The following is a 23,710-nucleotide window of genomic DNA, read 5'->3' as shown; positions in this document are numbered from 1 at the left end:
CCCTTCCCCAGAAGGTCAGGTGACCCTTCCCTTCTCAGGCCACTGGGAGCCCAGCCCTCCTGAGCAGACCTCTCTACCCCGGGCTCCAGTGGAGAGTGTTCTGGGCTAAGATGAGTCTTTGCCAAACGCCTGCAGATAGTGGGCACTGAGAGACCACACTCCTGCCTGCCTGAGCCCTCCCTTCCACATCTTCCTCTCGACATCCCTGCTGTGCCCTGGAGGAGGTCCTGGTGAGTGCTGCCTTGCTGGAGAGGCATGGACAGGGGTGGCATGTTAGCCCATGACAGTGCCTGAGCGCAGGAGAGGGGTCTCCTGGCCTTAGAACTCATTCACTTCCGAAGGGTCTCGTCTCCATCCAGGGCTGGCCAGGACCCCCCTGAGAGGCGCCTCCGTGTGTCTGCACACGTGTGGGTGCGCGCGCCTGGGGGATTGCTCGCAGCATTATTGAGATTCTGGCTTTTGTTCCTCTTCCATCCCCCCCTCACCCGTCAACCCCCCCCATTCCCTAGGGTAGTTCCAAGCCTCCCCTTCCTGGGGTGTGCTGGAGTCCTCCAGCTTGGTCCCTGGGTGGAGGCAGGGAAGACAGGGGGTGAGCTGGGGCTGCAGAAACTGCTGTGAGTGACAGACACCGGATTGACGGGATGGACAGAACACCTTGCTGTGTGACTGCCCTTCCCCCTTACAGCCATGGAATCCCACTTGGGGCTGGATCAACCCCTTAGTGAGTATCCTGGAGAAGCCCACAGCACTCCCTGGGCCCTGGATTGGGATCGGCATGTCCTGACCCAGTAGCCCCACCCTTCCGCCCTTTGGGGCTGTGGGGTTGGATGACATCAGTGCCTGTGGGAAGTGACCTGGGGCCTGGGTGCCGGTTGTCCCTGGGGCACAGTGTCCTGTGGAGAAGGGTGGAGGTGGGAAACCCCCGAGATTTGGGAGTATCTGGGGGTGTCATGGGCCTCAGTCAGGGTCGCCTGTGCTGCCTGGGCCCTGGCAGAGTCTTGGGGTTCTACCTCCTTCGGGCTCTTCTAGGCCCCTCAGTGAACTGGGGTGGGGGACCCTGTGGTCGTCAGGATTCTTGGGGGCTTTACAATAAGCTGATGATGAGTCCCTTCCCCAGAGATTCAGATCCATGGAGTGGGATTCAGGCTTCTGTATTTTTTTTTAAAAAGCTACCAGTTCCTTTACCTTTTTATTATGGAAAACCCTACAGGGAAAAATAGAGAGAATGAAATCGCAAACACTCGCAGAGCCCGTACCTGGGTCTAAACAGCTTTTTTGAGTTTTTCCATATTTGCTTCATCAAATATGCTAAGGCTCAAGGATTCTGAAGTGATTTATGGACGTCACGGCACTGCTCCCCACACAGAGCACCTCTGTGGGTTCTTCCATAGCCCACGGCCACTTCCCGCCAACAAAATGAACACCTCCCCAGAACATCTGCAGCCAGCCGTGTTGTTAGTGCCCTAATTAACACTGCGTTAGACCAGGATTCATCAAGACACTTGGGTCAATCTGGAGATGCCCCCCAACTCCTCCAGTGACCCCCTCCACGCTGAGGTAATGAAGTGAAGGGCCACTTGTCCCACTGTAGGATAAAGACACGGCTGGGTGTGACTGTTCTCAGTACAGACAGGGAAACAGGCCCAGAGAGGAAGAGGCAAGGAGTTTGAAGCAAGATCAAGTCTCCTGGTCCCCTCCTATGCTGTTTCCCTGAATGCCTACCCCACTGTGCTCCTTATCAGTGACCTGAACCAATCCTCCTCTGCAAAGGACCTGTGACCACTGGAACTCTCCCCATCCCATCTTAGTGCATCCTGGAGCCAGTCCAGGCTGAGCCCACCCCGTGGCCAGCAGCAGCCCCTGCTTCCTTCTGCAGGGCACTTGCATAAATCCTTCCCAGGCAGAAATCCATATGGTTGCTATCTTGTTCGCCAGCAGCCGCAGGGAACAGCAATAAACTTTATGAGCACGGGTTGTTCAGGGAAGGAAACCTGTGTGCTGGCTGGGGAAGTGGGGGTGGGAAGGGAGGGGCCGGCAGGGGAGGGGCTGCACAAGGTGCTGCATTTGTGCTACTTTGTCTCTTACTAGGTCGGGGGTGGCCCAGCAGGCAGCTGAACAGGGCGTGGGGTGCGTCTGCTCCAGGGTAGACCTGGGTGGGAGGCACCGTCAGAGTGGAGCTCACTCTGGACCAAGCTGCTGTGCTCAGACTTGGCTCAAGCTGCCATCTGGGTGCTTGGGTACAGGCCTGGGCAAACCCAGAGCAGTGCCCTGGTTGCTGGGTGTGGAGGTGGCACTGGCTTTGGTTTTGAGATGGAGTTCAGCCCTCTCTGGGCCTCCCGGATCTCTACGTGTCTGCTGCTGCCCTCTACTGGGGAGTGGCCCTGCTTGCGTTCTCCCTGAGATTCACTCTTCACAGTTGGCTCGCGCAGCTCTGGTGTGAAGGAGCCCAAACACACACACACACACACACACACACACACGCACACTCACCAACACGTGCACTCAGATGCACGTGCACATGCTCAGCTCTGCCTCATGATTGTGTGTTGACCATAAAGAGCTCTTCTTTTCTTGCAACCATATGTGTCTAGGCTCTTGCACAAGTCAGGTGGCTGATCAAATTACTTAGAGAAAGGTGGGAGGTGTGGGGAGGGGTGCCGGAGGTTGGGAAATGTGCAGGTGGGGCTGGGTGTTTAGAAATGTCCAAGATCCTGGGTACAGTTTCAAGAGGCAAGGTGAGGAGGAGCAAAGCATGGGTGGAGGAGCTGTTGCTACCACCCATGTCTCGGATGCTGTCCAAGGGCAGGATCTACTGAGAGGCAGGGAAGGAGAAGCCCCACTCTGCCTCCCCCAGACCAGACCTTCTAATGGCGCCTGGCTTTTTGAGTCATCTTTCCCCCATGTTTCTCCGGCCTTGACAGCAAAATCAGAACATTGCTGGTGCCGCTAAGTACATTTGTCAGTGGCTGAAGGGCTTCTAAACTAATAATCGCTGTATTAAAATCGTATTTGGTCCTCAGACTGGAGAAACGTTGGGAGATTTTTAAATGTTAAGAGAAAAGGAAGAAAAAAAATCCCCTCTCAAAGGATAAAATCAGCCTTGAAATAAGTTTCTGTGACTGAGGAACATGAAGTATTGCTCTGTGATTCTGGAAATCCAGCCTTCCCCGGAAAATAGATGCTCTCCAAAGGCACATATTTCAGCCACGGCTGCGAAGGTGATGTGTGAAGTCCCCCAGAGCTGGGTATTGATCCCACCGGGCAGGGGAGCCGCACAGGGAAAGGCATACAATTCTATGGCCCTTGAGTCATTTTTAGAATGGATTTCAAAATGCCACTTCCCCCGCCCTCCAGAAAATGAGCTTGTGTCTTCCCAGCCTGGATGGCCCCAGATGATGCACAACCCTTAGCCAGGAGAGAAACTCCAAAATTCTCCTGCCCATTACGACCTAAGCAGTTTTAAATGGTTTTCAGGTCCTCTCAGCTCTAATAGATTAAAAAATGTTCCCTTGGGCATCACAAGGACATTGAATGGTACTTGTCCCAAACCTCTGGCTCTGAGAGGCCTGTGAAATGTACGTTAGAGCTTCAGAGGCGAGAGGAGGGCAGGCCATAAACCATGCTGCTTTTGAATTGTGCAGCCTGCCAGATTTTATATTGCAGTCTTCTTTCGCTACGAGCTCTTTCTTAATTATCTTCTCCCCAGAATGCCCTCCCCCCCATCATCGAAGATTTATCAGGATGTGGTCTGGAAGGCTCCAGTAATCTCAAGAGACCATCGCCTTCCCAGGCTGAGCAGCGACCTGGGCCAGCTTCTCCTGACACCTGGGGGCAGGTGTAAAACCAGACAAGCCCAGGCCCAGCACCCTCCCTCCTACAAGGTAGCATCCTGCCCTGGCCTTGCCCTTTCCTATCATTTCATATACACACAGCTCCCTGAAGTGGGCTCCCCGGGGCTTAGCCAACCTCTCTCCTGCTCTCAGACCCCTTCCTAGACCCCACAAACCACCCCCATCTCAGCAGGGGGCAGTAGCTCTCTTAACCTTCCTGCCTGGACTTATTTACTTACTTATTTGGCGGTGCTGGGGATGGAACCCAGGACCTCATACATGCCAAGCAAGCGCTCTGCCATTCAGCCTTAGCCTCTAGGACTCATTTTTCAACATAATTTTTTTCCTACCAGTCCCTGTGCGGTACTCATTATGCTTTTACTATCTGTTGATTGAGAAAATAGATGATGACAAAAACCTCTAGGAATTCAATAATGCCTTTAAATGAATTTGTATTTTGGTAATCACCAGAATGCTTGCATACATCTGAGAAATCATCGTGCTCCTTGGGTACGGTTTTCCACTCTGCCGACAGTGCTTGAGAGGGTGTGGACGTGGGTAGGTCTTGACCAGCCCACAGGTGGGAGCCCCTCACCCACAGCCTGTGAATTGGCATGGTTGATGGGGCTCCCAGAAGTGGCACTCTGCTGTCCAGCCAGGGCAGATTTGAGGGGGGCCTCCGCCCCCAGCCCGACACATTTGCAATTCCAGTGCTTTGAAGGGAGACAAATGTCCCTCTCTCCAGGCCAAACCTCTTCCTCCAGCTTCGCAGCCCAGGCCCCTTCCCCGGCCTCCTTTCCCAGGGCTCTGTGGGGAGGCTTGGGTCACTGCAGCCTATGGCATAGAGAGGGCCTCAGATAGGACCTGGCCCTAAAAGAATGATGTGTGTCTCAGGATGATGTGTGTCTCAGGATGCCCAGACAGAGCCCAAGGCTTGGTAGGCACCATCTCTGCAAGGAGGACTGCAAGGTGGGACTTCAAGTTTAAAATAATAGGCCCGGGGCTGGGGATGTGGCTCAAGCTGTAGCACGCTCGCCTGGCATGCGTGCGGCCCGGGTTCGATCCTCAGCACCACATACCAACAAAGATGTTGTGTCCGCCGAGAACTAAAAAATAAATATTAAAAATTCTCTCTCTCTCTCTCTCTCTCACTCTCTCTCCTCTCTCACTCTCTCTTTAAAAAAATAAAATAAAATAAAATAATAGGCCCTGGATCTGAGTCCCAACTCTGGAGTTCACTAGCCCTGGCCCCTGAGAAAGCTCTTCTAGTTTTCTAACTCTTGATTTCTCCTTCTGGAAACAACTACCTTGAGGAGCAGGGGTGACTATAAAGCCAGTGGTCCATAGTCAACGCTTAATAGGAACGGCTGTTATATGTGAGCATGTGACTCATGTGAAGTCGCTTTCAACTTAAGAGCCCCACGTTGGGTACTGGCTATGAGTTCGATAGATAGAATCAGTCAGGATAGACTCTGATTTGTGCTGTGTAACAAATGCCCCCAAATCTGAGTGGCTGAACACAGCAGAGATTTCCTGTCATGCTACAGATCTGGTATACATAGGCACTCAGAGACCCAGGCCAGCAGATCATATGCTCCCCAAATACCTGTGGCCAGGGACAGAGAACATGGGGAACTGCTCTTCCAGGTATGTCACCTGCACTTCCTTCCTTGTCTTATTGGCCAAAGCAAGTTGCACTTACCTTCAAAGCTGCAATCAGACCACATGCCCACAGGGTACAGAAGAACGTCTGTGAACAGCCCCGACATGGCCACGGCCAGTTTGTTTCCAAAGGCTTTGATGAGACATTGTCCATGACTGGTGTGTTAAGTTTGCACCCTTACAAGTGTGGCTTGTGGTTTCACCTGCCACCTTCCCGAAAAAGGGAGCAGTGAGTCCTAAGAGGTGCATCTCCCATGATTTTGATGGGCCTGGGTTCTGCATGTGGGTAGTGACTATACATTCAAAGGCTCTCTGGAAATAAGCCACGTGGACTGGTAGCGACAGATCAGGGTGTCCCCATCCGCCTTGCGTGTTGGGCGGCATCTGTCACTGTGTCTGCATCAGTAAGGTCTCAGGTCTCAGAATCACTGGTGCTACCACCTGTCCCATCTGCCAAGTACAGCCAAGGCCCTGATGTCCACGAGCCTCCTTTCCCACCAGGGAGTGCCTTGCAGCCAGCAGCAGGCTGGCCGTCACCCAGGCCCCATGGGGCTGCAGAGACAGTCTGAGTCCTGTGTCCTGACACAGACCGCTCCATGGCCATACCCCATCAGCAGAAGTTAGCCTTGAGTGTCCTGGAGTGAGACCCAGAGTTACCTAACCAGAACATGACCCGATGATAGGGTAGGAGGACATGGGGACCTGGTGTGTGGGCCGTCTGCCCACTTCCTGGGGATGACAGGCAGCCCCTCTGAGCTCTCCCATCTGGAGGCCTCTCCCCTTCCCCACCAGCCTCATCTCCCCCCCACACACATACCTCCCCACAGAGCCCTGGGAAAGGAGGCCAGGGAAGGGGCCTGAGCTGTGAAGCTGGAGGAAGGTTTGGCCTAGAGAGAGGGACATTTGTCTCCCTTCAAAGGACTGGAATTGCAAATGTGTCGGGCGGGGGGGCGGAGGCCCCCCTCAGTCAGGCCCTCCACCTGCCTACCCAGCCCCTCAGCTGACTCACAGAGTTATCCTGAGAATAACCCACGCAGTGACAAACCCCAAGTGGCGGAGATGTGCAAAAAGAGAGTTTCACAAAGGAGTTCTGTGATTCTGTCATCTGAGCCTCATGACAAAGCTGTGGCGGTGGGTGGGAAGCGACTCAAGTGGTCATCCAGCTCATCCGGGGCCTCCGCACGCTGGTGGGATGGTGGGGACAGACCTCAGCTCCTGACTCCTCACTCCACATTCCTAGGAAACAGCAGGGCCTAGGGGTGTGAATCCAAGGCCAAGGCCCAAGCCGATGGCAGAAGTGTCCGCTTGTGGCCAAAGGAAGCCCTGTCAACTGGGATCAGTGATTTGAGACTCCACAGAGCAGTGGGAAGAATGGAGGCCTTCCCTGGCTTACCACCCGCCCCTCCCAAAGCTGAAGGCCACACACAAAGGTAGAAACAGAAAGCCTCAAGCTTTCTTTGGAGTCCAAGGTCAACCTCAGTGTCAAGGTAAAGTCATAGAAGCATCCAGAGGGGCAGCAAAGCCCATCCTGCCAGGCTCAGGACATGCCAGGGGCTGGAGCTACCACTCCTCCCTCTTCCATCCACCCATCCCACCAAGATGCTCTCCCCATACTATCTGGACACACATAGGAAGTTACTCAACCTCTCTGTGTCTCAATTTCCATTTTTATAAAATGGGCTGATAATACTGATTACCTTACAGAGTGGTCGTGAGGCTAAAATCAGTTAATCTACATAAAGCGCCTGGAACATCACCTGACATACACCAACACTGTGCGTGTGCTACTACTTAGGGCTACTATTTCCTCCCTGCACTGACACTGTGGGGTAACAAGTATGTCCTTAGAATTCTTTGGAGAGACAGGAGTGTAGGGAAAGAGGAGGGGTGGTGGCTGCCCAGCACAGCAGCATAAGGGTCTGCCTGGAGCCAGCTCGGACATGTGGGTGTTCTGGGATGGCATCTGAAGAGGCAAGGCCTGGGCAGTACTGGACAGGGCCCTGGGGAGACAAGTGTGAGGAACGGAAGCCCTTCCTCTGTCTGGGGACAGGTCAGCTGGCAAAGGCTGATATGCAAGTGAGCCCAGGGAGAGGGGACGTCAGGCTGCTTTGGTTTTTTCCTTCTCATTTCCTTCTTGTCTTCTCCAAATTTGCAAGTTAGGAACGGGTTGCACACCATGGTGCTATCTGGTCCCATAGCCGAGGTGTCATGCAGTGGAAGATGTTATCTACCTGAGGGCTGCTTCTCTTCCCACATCCCGCCAGCTTCTCCTGGAACAGGCCCCAGGGGGCTGCCTCAGGGCAGAGAAGCAGAAGGGGCCTCCCAGCTGTCCCAGGCCCACCCCCCACCTGAGGCCTCAGATCTCCCCACCCCACACCCCCACCCAGGAAGCATATGCACGTGTGTCCAGCAGTATCTATGCTTCTCCCTTCCCAAAGGAGCACTTTGTGTCCCCAGTACCACCAAAAAGAGGGAGCGTTCTGTGGCCTGCAGGACGGGAGCCTATGAGGGGTCCCATTTGGGGAAAAGAATGGACAGAGCTGAGGCTTTCGATGCCACGGCAGGCTGGAGGCCGGCACCTGAGCAAATTGATGATCACCGCTGTGCAGAGCCAGCCAGCCATGCCCGTGGCCTGGGCTGAAGGTCAGTTAGAGGGTTGATCATGCCCAGTGCTGCCTGGTCCAACCACATCCGCAGCCAGGAGTCCAGCAGAGGGAGAGGACATTAATAACTCGGTGGTGACGGGCACCGCTGTGGGAATGTCCTCTCAGATGGGACAAACACAGCGGTAAGAGCCTCCCCTCGAAGTGTCTCCTTGGCGCTCTCCTGAGACAAAGTCAGAACAACTTTAGGGGCTGTATTTGTAGCCCAGAGTCCCAGCACTTGCCCATGATCAGGAGGGTAAAGGGAGCAATGGGGGGGGGGGCTGGAGGGACACTTTGCAAAGTGGCAGTCATGAAACCTGCCTCTCCTACAACTCAGAGCTGCAGGGGACATGACCACTATAGCAGCAATGCCAGAAATCAGGACAATACTGAGCATTTTGCTCTGGGCACTGGGCTAAGCTTTCCATGGCCCTTATCTCAATTCTGTCCCTGATCCCATGGGCAGGTATCATCATCCTGTTCTACAGATGGGGAAACTGAGGCCAAGAGAGGCTCTCCTGCTCACTTTCTCAAGGTCACGCAGGGATGTAGTGGAGCCATGATGGGAACTGATGGTGCCCAGCTGCGCAGCACAAAAATAAAACCCTCCTGCAAGGCAGAGAGCTCCTCAAACTGCAGGGGCTCTACTTGCTTCCTGTTGGGCTGGGGTCAATGTCCGCAAAGGAAGGCAACATGACAAGACAAGTTAGGACCCAAGCTCTGCACTCTGGAAACTTACAGCTGTGCATGTTGATTGAGTTTTCAAAAGTATTTTAATATTTAAATTCAAAAGGCACAAAACAATATTTAAAGTCCCTCCCTCACCCCTGCTCCATGGAAGCAAATGTGGTGACCAGTTTCTTGTGACAGATCACTCCAGAAAGGGGCTGGGTTGTGGCTCAGCAGTGGAGCACTTGCCTCCCACATGTGAGGCCCTGGGCTCGATCCTCAGCACCACATAAAAACAAAAAAACAAAATACTGATCACTTCAGAAGTAATCATTGCATATTTACAGTCTTTTTTTTTGGGGGGGGGGTACTGGGGATTTAACTCAGGAGCACTCACCCACATCCCCAGCCCTTTTTTTTTTAAAAAAAAATATTTTTTAAGTTGTCAATGGACCTTTTTTTAAAATTTATTAATTTATTTAAATGTGGTGCTGAGAATCGAACCCACTGCCTCACACATGCTAGGCAAGTGCTCTTCCACTGAGGCACAAACCAGCCTTAGCCCTTTTTATATTTCATTTAGAGACAGGGTCTCACTAAGTTGCTTAGAGCCTCGCTAAGTTGCTGAGGCTGGTTTTGAAGTCACGATCCTCCTGCCTCAGCTGCTGGAATTAGAGGCGTGCACCACGGCGCCTGGCCACTTGTGTAAGCTACCGTGAGGAACCTGCTCTGGCAGAGGCTGGGGACCTTGTGGACTCTCCTGGTACTGCCTCCCCAGCACACTCTCTCCCTCACATAATGTCCACTTTCCTCTCCTTTCTAGAGAGCCCACGGCCAGGGAGATCACTGTGTTGGGACATCAATCAAGGCCAAGAAGGAGGAAGGAGAGGCCCACGGCCAGGCTGCAACGTGTCCAGGAGCACCCACCTCAGCCTCTTCTTCTCCGGCACCATGGTTGTGCAGGGCAGTGCGGACACCAGGGACATCAGGGCGGGCGTGCGGCTGGAGCCCTTCCTGCATCAGGTCGGAGGGCACCTGAGCGTGATGAAGTATGATGAGCACACGGTGTGCAAGCCCCTCATCTCCCAGGAGCAGAGGTTCTACGAATCCCTGCCGCTGGCCATGAAGCGGTTCACCCCACAGTACAAAGGTGAGCGCAGGCAGCCAGGCCATACCGGGCAGGCTCCTCTGCTGGCCCCAGTGCTTTCCGTGTGCTATGCCGTGGGAGTGTGAGGTTGCCATGGAGACGTGCCCCTCTCCTCACAGGGCCAGGCTTCACTGTCCTAGCTTCTCTGAGCTCTTCAAAGCCTCCAGGTCTGGAGTGTGATCCACTCGGCTTCCCTATGCATTAGCCTAAGCCACCAGGCTTCAGGGAAATCGAAAATGGACTAAATTATACCCTAGTTGCACTAGTCCCTGCCATGCTGGTCTGTGCCTTGGGGGTATCATAGCTGGTCGTAGGACTGTGGCTAACCACAGGACAGGTTGATGCCTCCTTAACCTCCCTCTGGAGGCCCGGGCAGGAGGGGCTCAGGAACCTCAGGCTGAGTCAGGGATTGGAGAAGCTGGGACATGCTCGTTTAGGAAACCAGAATTTTTGCTCTTATCTAGGAAAGGCAAAGCCAGGAGATGAGCCAGTGTCAGAGAGTAGCTGGGGAAACCCACAGATGCAGCACATGTCACAGGTCTGAGCACCAAGTGGCTCTGGGGAGAGAAAGCTGGGTGTGGAAGGATCTGCTGGTCTCCTTGTCTGCTGCCTTTTGCCAGGATCCCAGGGCAGGTGTCTGTCCACACCTGGTGTTTGGTAACTGAGGATCACAGGGTGGACTCCACAAGGTGGCTCTCGCAGTGCTGGGCTGAGCACTCAGAGGGAAGACCTCCTTTGAAGAAGTTTAGATTTCACAACTGCAAGCAGCTGCCCTATTGTCAAAGGGTCCATGGAGAAGACAATCATGACCTCCAAATAAGTTCAGAGGAAACCCACTTGTGGGTCAATAATCAAGACAACACAGGGGATAAGACCATCAATATTGGTGGTCATTCCCAGAGTACAACACTGATTCTCAGAACACCATCTGGGGTCAATCAACTTCATCACAATTGTGTGGGTGTGCATACTCGTAGATCCCCAGGCCCCACCTAGACCTGTCAATCAGAATCTTTGGAATTCTGGGGCCAGGCCCCAGGAATCCATCTTTAGCATGAACCCAATTGAGAGCCACTGATAGGGGGTGACCAGGACCTCGAGGCCCAGGTATTGCTTCTGAGCACTGTTCCCCACATGCCTGAACTTTAGTCTAGGCTGCCAGGTTCTCCCGAGAATCTGAGACAAGATAGCTCATCATCATGTCCTGAGAGACAGGAGAGGACAGTCCCAGCCACCTCTGTAGGCCCCTTGTCCCCCCCCCCCCCCCCCCCCCCGCTAGGCTGGGCCGAGTCTTCCAAGGCCGCAGGCCAGTGTTGCCTGGCTGGTTGTGGGTCACCGTTCATCTTGTCAGAGCACCCACTGGAATTAATGTCTATCCTTTTGCAACTGAACTTAACCCAGCAAAGGGGTGGCAGGCCCTGGCATGGGGTGGACTCCTGCCAGGAGCATTTCATGCTTTTTCAGCACAACTGGGCAGCTGAGGAGGACGGCAGGGCCCCTGTGGGCAGAGACGAAGAGGGAAAGGGGTTGCTCTGGTCTACAAGAGACCACAGCCCAGCGCCACCCTGCACCTTGCTGGCACCAGGCCAAGCCTCTGGTGAGACAGCACCATTCTTGGCACCCCCAGGCAATGCTCTGTGGTCCAGATCTCTGCTCAGCCAGGCTTTCCCCTTTTGGGTGAGGCCATCCTGGAGACACCAAGTTGGGGGCTCTGATAACTCAGAAATTACTAATGCTCCCCAAATTATAATGGGGATATATCTCAATAAGCCCATTGTAAATTGAAAATATCATTAATTCAAAAATGCATTCAATAAGCTTGGTGTGGTGGCAAACACCTATAATCCCAGTGACTCAGGAGGCTGGGGCAGGAGGAGCACAAGTTTGAGGCCAGCCTCAGCAACTTAGCAAGACTCTCAAAATTTAAAAAAGGACTGAGGATGTAACACCCTTACGTTCAACCCCCAGTACCAAAAGGTTTTCAAAAATGCATTTAGTACACGGAGTCTACCCAGCCCTGGAGCTTAGCAACACCGCACACAGGAGTCTTGGTTGTTCCCCTCATGATCATGTGGCTCACTGGGAGCTCCGGTTCACTGCCGCAGCCCAGCATCAGAGAGAGTACTATGCCACCTCGGGGTGGCCCCTGGAAGGACCAAAACTCAAACATCAATGTGTAGTTTCTACTGGATGCATGTAGCTTTTGCACCATCATAAAGTCAAAAAACTGTAAGTCAAACCACCCTGTGTTGGGGACCCTCTGTAACCTGAGCCAAGGTCAGAGCTGAACACATCAAGGCCCCAGCCCTGCCTCCAGGGCTTCTGACAGGAGGTGGTGTTTCCTCAGGGAGGTGCCTTCACACAGCAGTGATGAGGACACTGAGATGAGACAGTAACTGACCACCCACCTACCTGCGCAGGCGCTGGGGTGACCCCCAAACATGAGGCTCTGATGAAGCAGAAACACAGAGCCCACTCTCACCATCCCTGCAGGGCCAGGGTCCAAACACCAACTGACACAAGACAAAAGAAGACACTAGAAAAAGGCCCAGAACCGAGGAGCACCATGGGATTGATCCCCATACACCCAGGATGGAGAAGGAAGACCACAAGCTGAGGTCAGGTTACAGACCTGAGGGCTCTCGGGTCCTGCAGGCTGCTGGTTTCTCCAAATCTGAGAAGTCGTTGCAGCTAACTCTAGTGTTTGCTCTGTGCCTGGCACCTGCACATGGTCTCTGGACACTAATTCATATAACCCTCACAAGCCCCTGGGGTAGGTACCTTCATTACCCCCTTGGCACAGATGAGAAAATGGAGGCAGAGAGAGGTGACCTAGCTTGCCTGAGGCCACACAGCCAGGGACAGGCAGAGTCAGAATTGAAGCCCCAAGGCCTGGCTCCCAAGGATGGGTTCTTGGCCACAAAGGGCCACTCCACCAAGCTCCACTGTTACTAAAGGGAGGGACTTAGGGTGTCAGTGCTCAGGAGGTCACCTAGCCCAAGGAAAGAGGAGATGTGGCTTGCTGGGAGTTACTCAGCCAGTGATCTCATGTGAGGGGAATGCGAATGCTCATGAGGCTCTCTCAGTGATTTCCCGATTTCTCCTCAATAGGAACAGCCCCTTAGAAAGAGGGACCATTTCTGAGGTGGCTGCCACATGCCACAGAATATGCCCTCTGCATTTTAACTGCCTTGCAGCAATGGCAGAGGGGGAACCTCGGGTTCCTTAGGAACCTCCTTGTGCCAGAAGCTCACTCTGGACCTTTGCTGGGCTCCCCAGGCCTTGGGGCTGCACCCCTCTACCTCTGAGTCTGCCCATCAGCCCTGGGCGGATGGGGACATACTCCTAAGTCCAGTTGGCTAACACTTCAGCCAGATTCATATTACAGACGGCGGTGAGCAAATGTCCTCATAAGCTTAAAAATAAATACATGACAGAATATTCACCAAGACTCAGGAAGCTGCTCAGCCAAACTCAAATTGCTGAGATGCTTTGAGTGTGCCAATCGTGGTAGTAAGCACTCTTGTTTGCCAAGCCAGCAGGGACCCTGGTTGAGGTGCGTGGGGAGGACTGATGAGTGGGGTGACAGGTGTGGTGGTGGGGGCTCTGGCTGGGCCCCAACTTTCCTGGCCAAGCAGTGGCCACAGAGGTCTGGGAGTCCCTGGGCCTAATCCCCATAGGTACACCTGACAAGCTGAGGCTGGGCTGAGCTGCTATGGCTCTTGATTAAAAGAACAACCTAAGTATTAAGGAGCCTGGAGTCCATGGTCATGCAGAGCAGTCAAGTGCAGGCAGCTCCAAACTGTGCAAGGCGGCTCTCTGCTAAGGATCCCACCCAGCAGGGCCAGCTTCAAGGGAAGGGCTGAGCAGAGCCACAGACGAGTATATGAGAAACAGGGAGGGAAAGGGGAGACAGATGCTGAGCCCATCAGAGGCACACTCAAAGACAGAGAGGCCAGGACGCAGATCTGGCAGCGTAGCGCTGACAACATGAGAGATGGAAATGACTTCTGCATTTTATTGGTTTTGTGTTATCTACACCACTGCTCTCCATTTAGTCAGACACTCGGAACCGATGAGATCAGGCGAGAGCTGGAGCCTGGAGAACTGGGTGAAGGTCACATTTCTTGTCCCTCCAGAAAGTCCTCCAGGGTCCAAGCTCCCCAGGACCATGGTTTCTGACAGACCTGTCACTACAGCCTCTAAAGTGCAAAAGGTCAGAGGTTGCTGGTTGCTAGTTTGAACTTTACAAAATCTGAAAGAGCCCTGCTCTGAGCCAGGACACCTTTCTGGGTTCCCCAGGCAGGTGGAGGTCCCCAAGGACAGGGTGGACACAGAGGCCAGCCCACTCTCTCCCCGTCACATGAGGAGGAATGGGTTCAGGACAGTTCTCCTCCCTAGAACAAGCACAGTGATGTCCTTCTCGAAGGACATGGGGATGGAAATGCAAACCCCATGTCCTGGGCTTCCGGATGCTCCCAGGCCTCTGTGCTGACAGCCTCTCCTGAGGGGGTGAAATCGTGGCTTCTCTGTTCTGGATCACAGAACAGGATGACCAGAGCCAATGTGACTGGGGACACAGCAGGAGTGCTTCTTATGCACACACGGTAAACACAGTGTGACAACAATGAACACTCCCCATAGAATCTCTGCCTCCATATAACAGTGTGTCCCTTCTTCTGTGCCCATGTCTGGGGTGGCCCCCTCAGAGCTCCATCCCATAGCAACCATGCAAACTTGGCTCTTCAGCCTCCTGGGCCTCCATGTGCACCCACGACCACCGCCCAGGCAGGTTGCCACTCTGAGATCACAAATGAAAAGCACACAGTGCCATCTCGGGGCCACACACAGTAGGCAGAAAGACACGGTAATTATGTTACTGTTGTGACTATGTCCCCAGCCTGCTGTTAGCCCGATGCTCTCACATGCAGAGTGGTGACAGTGGGCTTGCTCCAGGATGAGGGGCTGGTGTTAGCCAAGCTGCAAAACCCCAGGCTCAGGAACGGTATTATCGTTATGATCATTTCACCAGACAGGAACCTGGGATGGGATGGCAAAAAGTAAAGATTTTTTTTTTGCAGGAGCAGGAGAGAAAATGTCCCTCCCAGGCTGCAAAAATTAGGGAACTGGGAATCTGAGATGACAGGATAGACCCAAAGAGTGCTGAGCTAGGCACCAGTGGCCCTGGAGAGTGACTTGCTGAATTATAGAGCAGCCCTGGGAACAAGGGTCTGTACCGAGCAGCCCTGGTGGGCCTGGCAGGGATGTGGGCAGGGAAATCAGCAGCCTTTACTGCCAGCTCAGCAGAAATCACCTCTTACACTTGGGGGTGACCGAGGGGCTGGGGGAGGAAACGGACAGCGTGGAGCACATACAAACGTGCAGCCTGACAGCGCTCTCAGCCAGGGTCCAGGCAAAAAGCAAATGGTGCATTTGGGAGAATCTTTCCAAGGTGCCTTCGGCTTGGCGCTACCAGGAACGGGGTGCACCCAGGGTGGGCAACACCAGAAAGCTGAAGTCCCAGGTCTGAAGGGCAGGGTGAGGGGAATAGCGTCACCAATCTAGCAATGCTTGAACACAGACCTGGTCAGTGACGTGGGGAGAAAGCCATGGCACAAGAGCCCAGCCTTCCTCCTCCCACTCTCCCATGCCTGCAGGGTCCCCTATTGGCCAGAGCCACCAGGAAACAGGAGCACAGGGAAGCCACTGGGGCCCTGCATAGGGTCAGCCCCTCCACACAAGGCAGGGCAGAGAGAGCACAGAGTGTGGGGACTGGAGAGCTGACAGAGAAGACCCAAGAAGCAGGGGCAGGAACAAGCCTGTTCTCAAAGAACTGCCCACCTGGCCACATCTGTGCTGCTACCTGTACTGGGTAATGACAGTCACCACCGGATGCCAGGCTCCAGGGAAGAGGCCTGGCTTCTACCACCAGAGCCACAGGTTGGGGAACTCTCACAGGTCTCTGGTTTCATCAGGGGACCATGTCCACCAATGACCTCCGTGTGCCCATGCCTCTGGCCAAGAAAATGGCGGGTGTCTATGTAAAAGGCAGAGACGGGCAGAGTGAAAGAGGAGCCCTGAGTCCTAGAAGGCTGCGGGAGGAAGGATTCCTGGAAGAAGCTGGTCAGATTAGGAGAATGGAGGGGAAAGAGAGGATGATGAAGGAGGCAAAGAGTCAAGGAAGCAACGGGAGAGCCCGGCCTCCCTTCACTGCCGTCCCCAGAAGAGGGGCCAGCCTTGAGGCCCCCTAGTTTGGACACAGTTGGGCTGTGGCATGCCTGGGAAGGTGGGACTGTATGGAAAGGGACAGGACTTCCAGAAGGGAAGGCACAGGGCTGGCTTCTGTTTAAAGCAGAAGGGGCAGAGATGGGGATAGAGCAGCGACGTGAGGACATCAGCCCAACGCCATGCTCTGCGGGCTCCTTGACGTGGGGCCCATTCAGGGATAGGATCAGGTTTACAGGAAAGCAGGCCAGTCCCATGGCCCTTCCTTGAGAGAGGAGTTGGGAAAGGGGGAGGTGGGTCGGTGCCCACGTCTGCTCAGAGGGACGTTCCATCTGATCTCTGCCCGTTTCCTCCCGTGTCCTGCAGGTACCATCACAGTGCATCTCTGGAGAGACAGCAGGGGCCATCTCAGCCTGGTCGCCCCCCCACTCAAGGAGAACCGGGAGCCCTTCAAGGTCTCCCCAGAATCTGCAGCAGTGGCCATCTGGCAGACACTTCAGCAGACCACCAGTGGCGGTGGCTCCCGGCCCCTGGCCCAGCTGGCGCACTCCCTCAAGGAGAGGTGAGAGCTCCCATGCAGACGACAGAAAGCTGGGCGCTTGTCCCTTGGCAGGGACCAGCACAGTGCCCACCTGTGCCCAAGGCCAACCTCTCCCCAGGGGGTTGGCACTGAAAAAATGAGAAATTCAGATAAAGGCTCTCTCTAGAATAACCAATGTGGCAGAGACAGGAACAGGCTTTCTCTAATGCTGCTTCTAGAAAGAGGATTACTGTGCATTTTACCTCAGAGGTTGATGCACAGCCATGTGCTATGGAGCAGGTATTTGGTAACTATTTGTTTAATTAAATATCTGTTTCACCGAGACCATGAAGTGTCTCTGGGGGGAATGTGCTGAATAGAAACCCTGGAATAGTTTATAGGAAGGAAGTGTGGCTAATTTCTCTCAGAAGTCAGCTCTTTCCTTAGCAGTTAGGACAGAAAAAGGAGAGAAGTCCATGCAGCACACCATCGGTCCCTAGGGACCCCAGAGACCCAGGGGCCTGAGGTCCTCGCAGAGATCTCCAGAGCCTCTGATAATGTGTGCTGGCCTTTCTCAGACAGAAAGGATCCCTGGGGATTTTAAAAACATTTATGGGAAACAAAAGGGAGCTAATGCAGTGACAATATGGCCCTCCCCAAGGAGCCCAGTGGATCTAATTAAGCCTCTTGGCTTGGCAGGAAGCAGCACACATCTCCATCCTCAAATGGAGATGCCAAGATGCAGAGAGGCCAGGAGAAGGAGGGCAGACCAAGGCTCCGTGTCTCCCACAGCCCCCACCAGTCCCATTCCCCATGGCCTTCTGAGACCTCCAGGAGATAACAACATGCCAGGGTGTAGAAGCCGGCCTGACTCTGGGGTGGGGGGGGGGGTGTCAATGTCCCATACTGTGTGCCTCAACAGTGAGATCATTAATACACTAGATCACTTACAAGTGAACTTGAATCACCTCAGCCCTCTGAGAGGTGACACACCTGAGGAGCCACCTGGGGCTTGAGAGGATTGCACTGTGGTGTGATCTGGTGCCAGGGACCTGAGTTGAGCAAAAAGGGCACTTAGGACCCTGCAGCTGTCTCCTGGCACCTGGTAAGAGACGTCCTGGAAGTCAGCTGGGGACAGCACTTGTCAGAACCTGTCCCAGAGAGCCTGGGCAGTCCGCACAGGCATCCATCCCTGGCCTCTGGCTGTGGCTGCCCTGACTGTCATCCTGTGCTCCCCACGCCTGCAGCCCCGCCAAGGCGCTCCTGAGGCCTGAGTTCCACCTCAACACCCAAGTCTCCTCACTGGTGCAAGATGCTAATGGAAACCAGGTTGAGAGGTGGAGCTTCAACCCATGGGGCCTGCACTGCCACCAGGCCCATCTGACCCGCCTGTGCGCTGAGTACCCAGAAGACAAGTGTCACCGTATCCTTGCCACCTTCTGTACCACACATGGTCCCACAGGCAGGAAAACACACCCAGCAGGAGCAGTGGGAGATAGAGAGAAGGAGGTGCAGAGATAGAGGAGACAGAGGGACATGGGGCAGGGGTGGAAAGGGGAGACAGATACACCCAGGGCCAAGGGATTGAGACAGGGAGAGAAAGACAGAGGTGAGGGGCCATTCGAAGGCCAAGACCACAAACCTAGGACCTACAAGAGATCAGATCCCTCCAAAAGAAAATTCAAGAGGATGGAGAAGTTAGATTGGGAATTAAGCTGAATGCAGTGTCCCTGGTAGGGCTATTGACATGTCTCCTGTCACCTAGGCAGTAGGATGAATAGGGATGGGGTTTCCATAGGGAGAAGGAATGAGTAACACCACTCTGGGTGAAGGTAGGAGGGAGTCAGAGGGCTGGCTAAGTCCATCCAAAACCTCCCTGCAGGTGTCTTCCCACAGGCCCCTGGGGCAAGGAGGGCATGCAGGTCCTCCCTTAGGGAAGTGCCCATGGGGTAGACTCTGAGAGGAGGCAGACACCCTCCCCCCCACACACACAGGCCATATCCTCAGTGAGCAAATTTAGATTTGAAATGCCCCTCCATCACCACTGGGCTGCTGCCTGCAAACAGGCGGCTGGTTTCACAGTATTTACTAAGACACATCTGCAACCTTAATCCCTAAGAAGCTTTTGCAGGATAATTACTCCACTGAAATTAATATTCCTGCAACTCATCTCCGAAGCGAACATCAACCCACTTCTCCCAAAAGGTATTGGCCCATTCAGTGACTGGAGGTTTTAGCCTTATGATTTTCTGCCATAAAATGTAAATTGGGCATGGCCTGCCAGGGATTTCACGCCTGCATTTAAATTTCAATCTCAGAGCAAAATGGAAAAGAGAAAAAAGGCTCACATACTCATAAACTCCCCCTAAATAAATGGACTTATTAAAGCAGCCTGCAAAGCTAATACCTTGCATTTGTAATAGCAAGGGCTTGCCTGTAAGGGAGGAAGTCAGAGTGAGTGAATGACAGTCTAAGCAGGCATTTCCAGACAGCTTCTAGGGCATGCTAACTGCCTCAGAGGGGCAGTAGCCTTGATATCCTCAGAGTCTTTCCTTAACTTAGCATGACTAGGGTTCTTGCTGCTGGAAAACGTAGTGTCACAGTACACACATCCCTGTATCCTGGACCTGAAGATGGGGACCCGGCAGCACGGAGACGATGCATCCGAGGAGAAGAAGGCCCGTCACATGAGGAAGTGTGCACAGAGCACCTCGGCCTGCCTGGGCGTGCGCATCTGTGGCATGCAGGTAGGTGCAGAGCAGGGGTGGGCATCTTGGCATGTCTGCTGTGGATGAGTATGTCTCCCCATACCCCTCCCTCCCTACAGAACCCATCACTTTTAGGGAGCAACCGAGGAGGCCAGAGACCACTTTTGCAACAAGGACATGCATCTCTTGGTCTGGGGCACATTGGTTGTTTTGGTCTTGCTTTTGCAGCACTGGGGATGGAACCCAGAGCCTTGTGCATGCAAGGCAAGCACTCTGCCTCCAGCCCACACGCTGGGTTTTATTAAGAGCATCCTTCAGGATAGTCATGTCAGAAGCCCACCATTTTTTAGCTCCATCTTTGGCAGCTGAAACCTTCTGCAGTGGCCCCATGGTTCCTGCCCATGTTGAGAGAGACCTTTGATGACAGTGTGTGGCAGGGACTGCGGAAAGAACTGAGAGGGGGTGCACTCTGCCTTCCTGATCCCGTGCCCTCTGAATGATGAAGCAGAATCCTGTCCTCCATACGGGACTCAGTCCGCTCTTGGAATTCTTATTAGCCATTCTCTCTTCTGCATCCACCTTTTCTGCTTCTGATGCCTGGTTTGGATAACAAAGTGAGCAGATCATAACCTGCCAAGCCCAGACCAAGGGATGGTTCATTTCCTTCGTGCCCAGACCCCCTGTTTCATCATTGCTGTTCCAGTATGGCCATGGCAGGGCTGCAGAGAGCGGGGGGATAAACTGCCTGCACTCCTTCACTCTCTCAGTCTGTCTACTCCAAGCAAAACCAGACACCGATTTGACGGTAAACGTTATAGCTTTCCTTAATTGAAACTGCCACCCCTTGAAGCTGGAAGTTGAGTCTATAAATTCGTTGCACAGATGTCCCTGGGAAGGCTTGGAACGCAGTCCTCAAGAGAATGGAGTGTGATGATTTGTGGTGTAAATGGAATCTCTCTCTGGACCTCAAACCTTCTGAAATTGATCTGATTTATTTAGAAAGTGATGCCTGTCGTGTATTTATGATGGCTAATTTAGCAGCCGATCTCCAGCCCTCCAAAGGCGACACCAAGCTTATCAGATCTTTCTGATTTTTTTTCCCCAACACTAGTTTTCAATAAACATATCATGTAATCTGAGGGCAAGAAAGACTTGAGACGCTGTCTTAGCCAGGTACAGGTGGCCCTGCCCAGGTGTGCCAAGTGTCCTCTGGCGGTGCCAGCCATGGGCTTGGGCTCAGTTTCTGCTGTTGCCTATGCCATCTGAATGAAATGGGGGCGGCTGCCATGGTCCCCCATCAGCATCTCTCTTCCATCTGCTCCCTTCTGGTGGCCAAGACATGACAGGGGAGGGGAGGGGAGATGGTGCCAAGGATAGGCACCACCAGCCGCACAGAGCAGCTATAAGCTTCCCTCCTCCACTCAGGCCTCGTTCCCCCCCCCCAATCCAGCAGCTGTACTGTCTGCCTGCAAACTCCGCCCACACCTGACCTAGCCTGTCTTCTCATCTGCAGACAATTCACCCTACTCTACCTCAAGAACCAATACTGGGGGGATAGTAGGGGATAGGAAAGGTAGCAGAATACAACAATTACTAATAGGGCATTATGTAAAATTGTGGATGTGTAACTGATGTGATTCTGCAATCTGCATTTGGGGTAAAATTGGGGGTTCATAACCCACTTCAATCTAATGTATGAAATATGATGTCAAGAGCTTTGTAATGTTGTGAACAACCAATTAAAAAAAAGAAAAAAAAAAGAACCAATACTGTTTCCTTAAAATCTGCAGAGAAAGGGCTTTATAAACTTTGTTGGGAAGAATTTAATCTAGTTGGGTTTCCAAGGCCATTGGCTGTGATTTCAGATTCCTACTAAAGCTTTCTAGCTTGGGTTTGCTAATATCTAAATTGAAGAAGGCCAGAAGCCAGGGCTTAAATCATCATTTGGAGGTTGACATCGGAAATTCACCAGAGAAGAGATCCAAATCTTTGCCTCGTCGGTGGAGGGTCACCCCTGTAGGGTGAAGGATCTTTAGACCTTGGATTACTATTAAAGACTTGCAGAGAGAGCATTTTAAAAAGTAAAATCGACACTGGGGTGAGATGGAATATCATTTTCTGCTCTCTTCAGTTCCTCTTGCTCCCCCCCATCTCCTGGAAATCTGTTCATAGACTATGGAAGCTTGACTGTAGAAGGGGCAATTTTTTTAAAGTTTACAATTCCAATTCTTCACATTTTCTCTTTCTTCTTTTCAATGTAAGGTTTATCAAACGGATAAGAAGCACTTTCTCTGCAAAGACAAGTACTATGGAAGAAAGCTCTCAGTGGAGGGCTTCAGACAAAGCCTTTACCAGTTCCTGCACAACGGAACCCGTCTCCGGACAGAGCTCTTAGAACCCATCCTGCACCAGCTCCAGGCCCTCCTCTCCGTCATCCAGAGCCAGAGCTCATACCGGTTCTATTCCAGCTCTCTCCTTATCATCTACGATGGGCAGGAGCTCCCAGAAAGAACCCCAGGTGGCCTGCAGCCTCAGGAAGCTCCTCAGAAGGCCCGTGGCAGTGCTCCAGGAGGTCTGGCCAAAGTTGACATTCGGATGATCGACTTTGCCCACACGACATACAAGGGCTCCTGGGATGAGCAGACCACCTACGATGGACCAGATCCTGGCTATATTTTTGGCCTGGAAAACCTCATTGGGATTCTGCAGGATATCCAGGAGGGAGAATGAAACTTCTTGGCACTATCTGGAATTTTCTGGGCTACAGATTTTAAAAGGGACCTATTGGTAGCTAGGATAGGGTAGATACCCCTTAGATGTCTTTTCTAATAATCAGATCTACCTTCAAAGGCCATCTCTATACATGGCAGACTATATTAACAGTTGCTAAAGAAATACGCCCCGGAGGCAATTCCACGTGAGGGGCACCTCCTGTAATGCTGGTCGTCTGTCGGCAGCACCGTGGAGGAGCAACAGAGGCAGAGGCCAGCACTGCAGTGAGTCTGGAGCATTTGCAACTACAAATGCTTTCTTGTCATGCTGCAGTCCTCCCGGCTGTGAGGGGAAAAAAAAAAAAAAAAAAAAAAAAAAACCCTCCTGGAAGAAGTCTTGAAGAATGAATTCCCAAGTTCAAGGATTTTTCTGCCTGTGTGAGCTGCTGGCTCCATAGGCACACAGAGCCAACCAGTGTCTCTTACCTTCCTAGAGGAGTGGGTATGGGTGAGACCCACTTGCCTGTCTCACCTGCTCTATACCCAGGTTCTCAATGACAAGGACTCAAGCTGGGGGTGCACCCTGATTGTCGAGAGTGTGCCTCACATGCACAAGGCCATAGGTTTGGATCCCCAGCACCAAGATAATAATCATCTAAATAAATGGACAAGGACACGCCCGGGCATGAGCACTAGTAAACCAAGACCTTGCCTCTCCATTTTTGCCTATGGAGAGAAGGGTCTCTTTATAGACTTCCCACTGCCTACGGGAAATGAAAACTCTGCCACATTCTGACCACAAAATGATTGTGACCATGAAATGCAACTTCCAGTGGGGGTGGAATGCACGTGAGGAGGAACTCCTGGTGTCAAACTCTACTCTCTGCTTTCTGTTTATTTATTTGGGAAAGGGGGGTTGGGGGAGTCCAAAGAAAAGAACCTAGAGGACCGAGGAAACCAGGGAAATGTTTACAAGACTGGTGGACAAGTGTAAATAGAAAATAAGAGCAAACAGTTCTAATTAATTCCTTCTTCTGCAGCGTGGGAACCTATTACAATGCCCTTGGGTCAAGCGCTGCAATACGTTCCCCAATTAGGGAAATAAATTTGTTAATAAAATTGCTGAGGTCACCAGTGATTATTGGTGGGCCTTATTACCCTTTCTGTTTGTTTATTCTGATCAGCACACTGTATGATAGTTCCAATTTATGAGCGACTAGAGTATACAGCAAGAATAGCTCCCTGATTTCCTGCAATCCTTCAGGGAACTCGGGTGGAAATGGTGGCTAATAAAATATTTGCATGTATCTGCAAGGCAGGCACCAGATCTTTCATTTCACTTGAAACTTATATAATGCAAAATTAAATAGTTATTGGATTCTAATGGATAACTGCCGTCGAGTTTCCAAAATTTCCATACTCAGAAGGAAAAGAGTGGCCTGGATCATAAAAATTTTTAATTCTGGATTACACTGCGTGGATTTTAAAGTAGGATTTAAAAATCCCAAATTATGTTTGGCCAAGGTAATGACAAAATTATTTTTGCAGACTGTGCTTATGGGGGAAAGTGGGGCCAGAGCATGTTAGGTGGCA

The 23,710-nt window shown here is 52.6% G+C and overlaps 1 protein-coding gene across 1 annotated transcript; it reads left to right on the top strand.

Moving 5' to 3' along the window:
- Nucleotides 1-52: 52 nt before the first annotated feature.
- IP6K3 (inositol hexakisphosphate kinase 3) lies at nt 53-23,274 on the top strand. The gene is made up of 6 exons (XM_081294695.1): nt 53-230; nt 9,630-9,956; nt 16,545-16,740; nt 17,946-18,121; nt 19,270-19,445; nt 21,669-23,274. Exons 2-6 carry the CDS (start codon nt 9,758-9,760, stop codon nt 22,134-22,136), a joined length of 1,215 nt encoding a protein of 404 aa, XP_081150821.1. The 5' UTR covers nt 53-230; nt 9,630-9,757; the 3' UTR covers nt 22,137-23,274.
- The last annotated feature ends 436 nt before the right edge of the window (nt 23,275-23,710 follow it).

This window comes from Spermophilus citellus, assembly GCF_964194105.1.
Source record: "Spermophilus citellus genome assembly, chromosome: 5".
In the NCBI taxonomy this organism is placed as follows: domain Eukaryota; kingdom Metazoa; phylum Chordata; class Mammalia; order Rodentia; family Sciuridae; genus Spermophilus; species Spermophilus citellus.
Note: the sequence above shows the minus strand (reverse complement) of the source record. Positions and strands in the feature narration are given on the sequence as shown.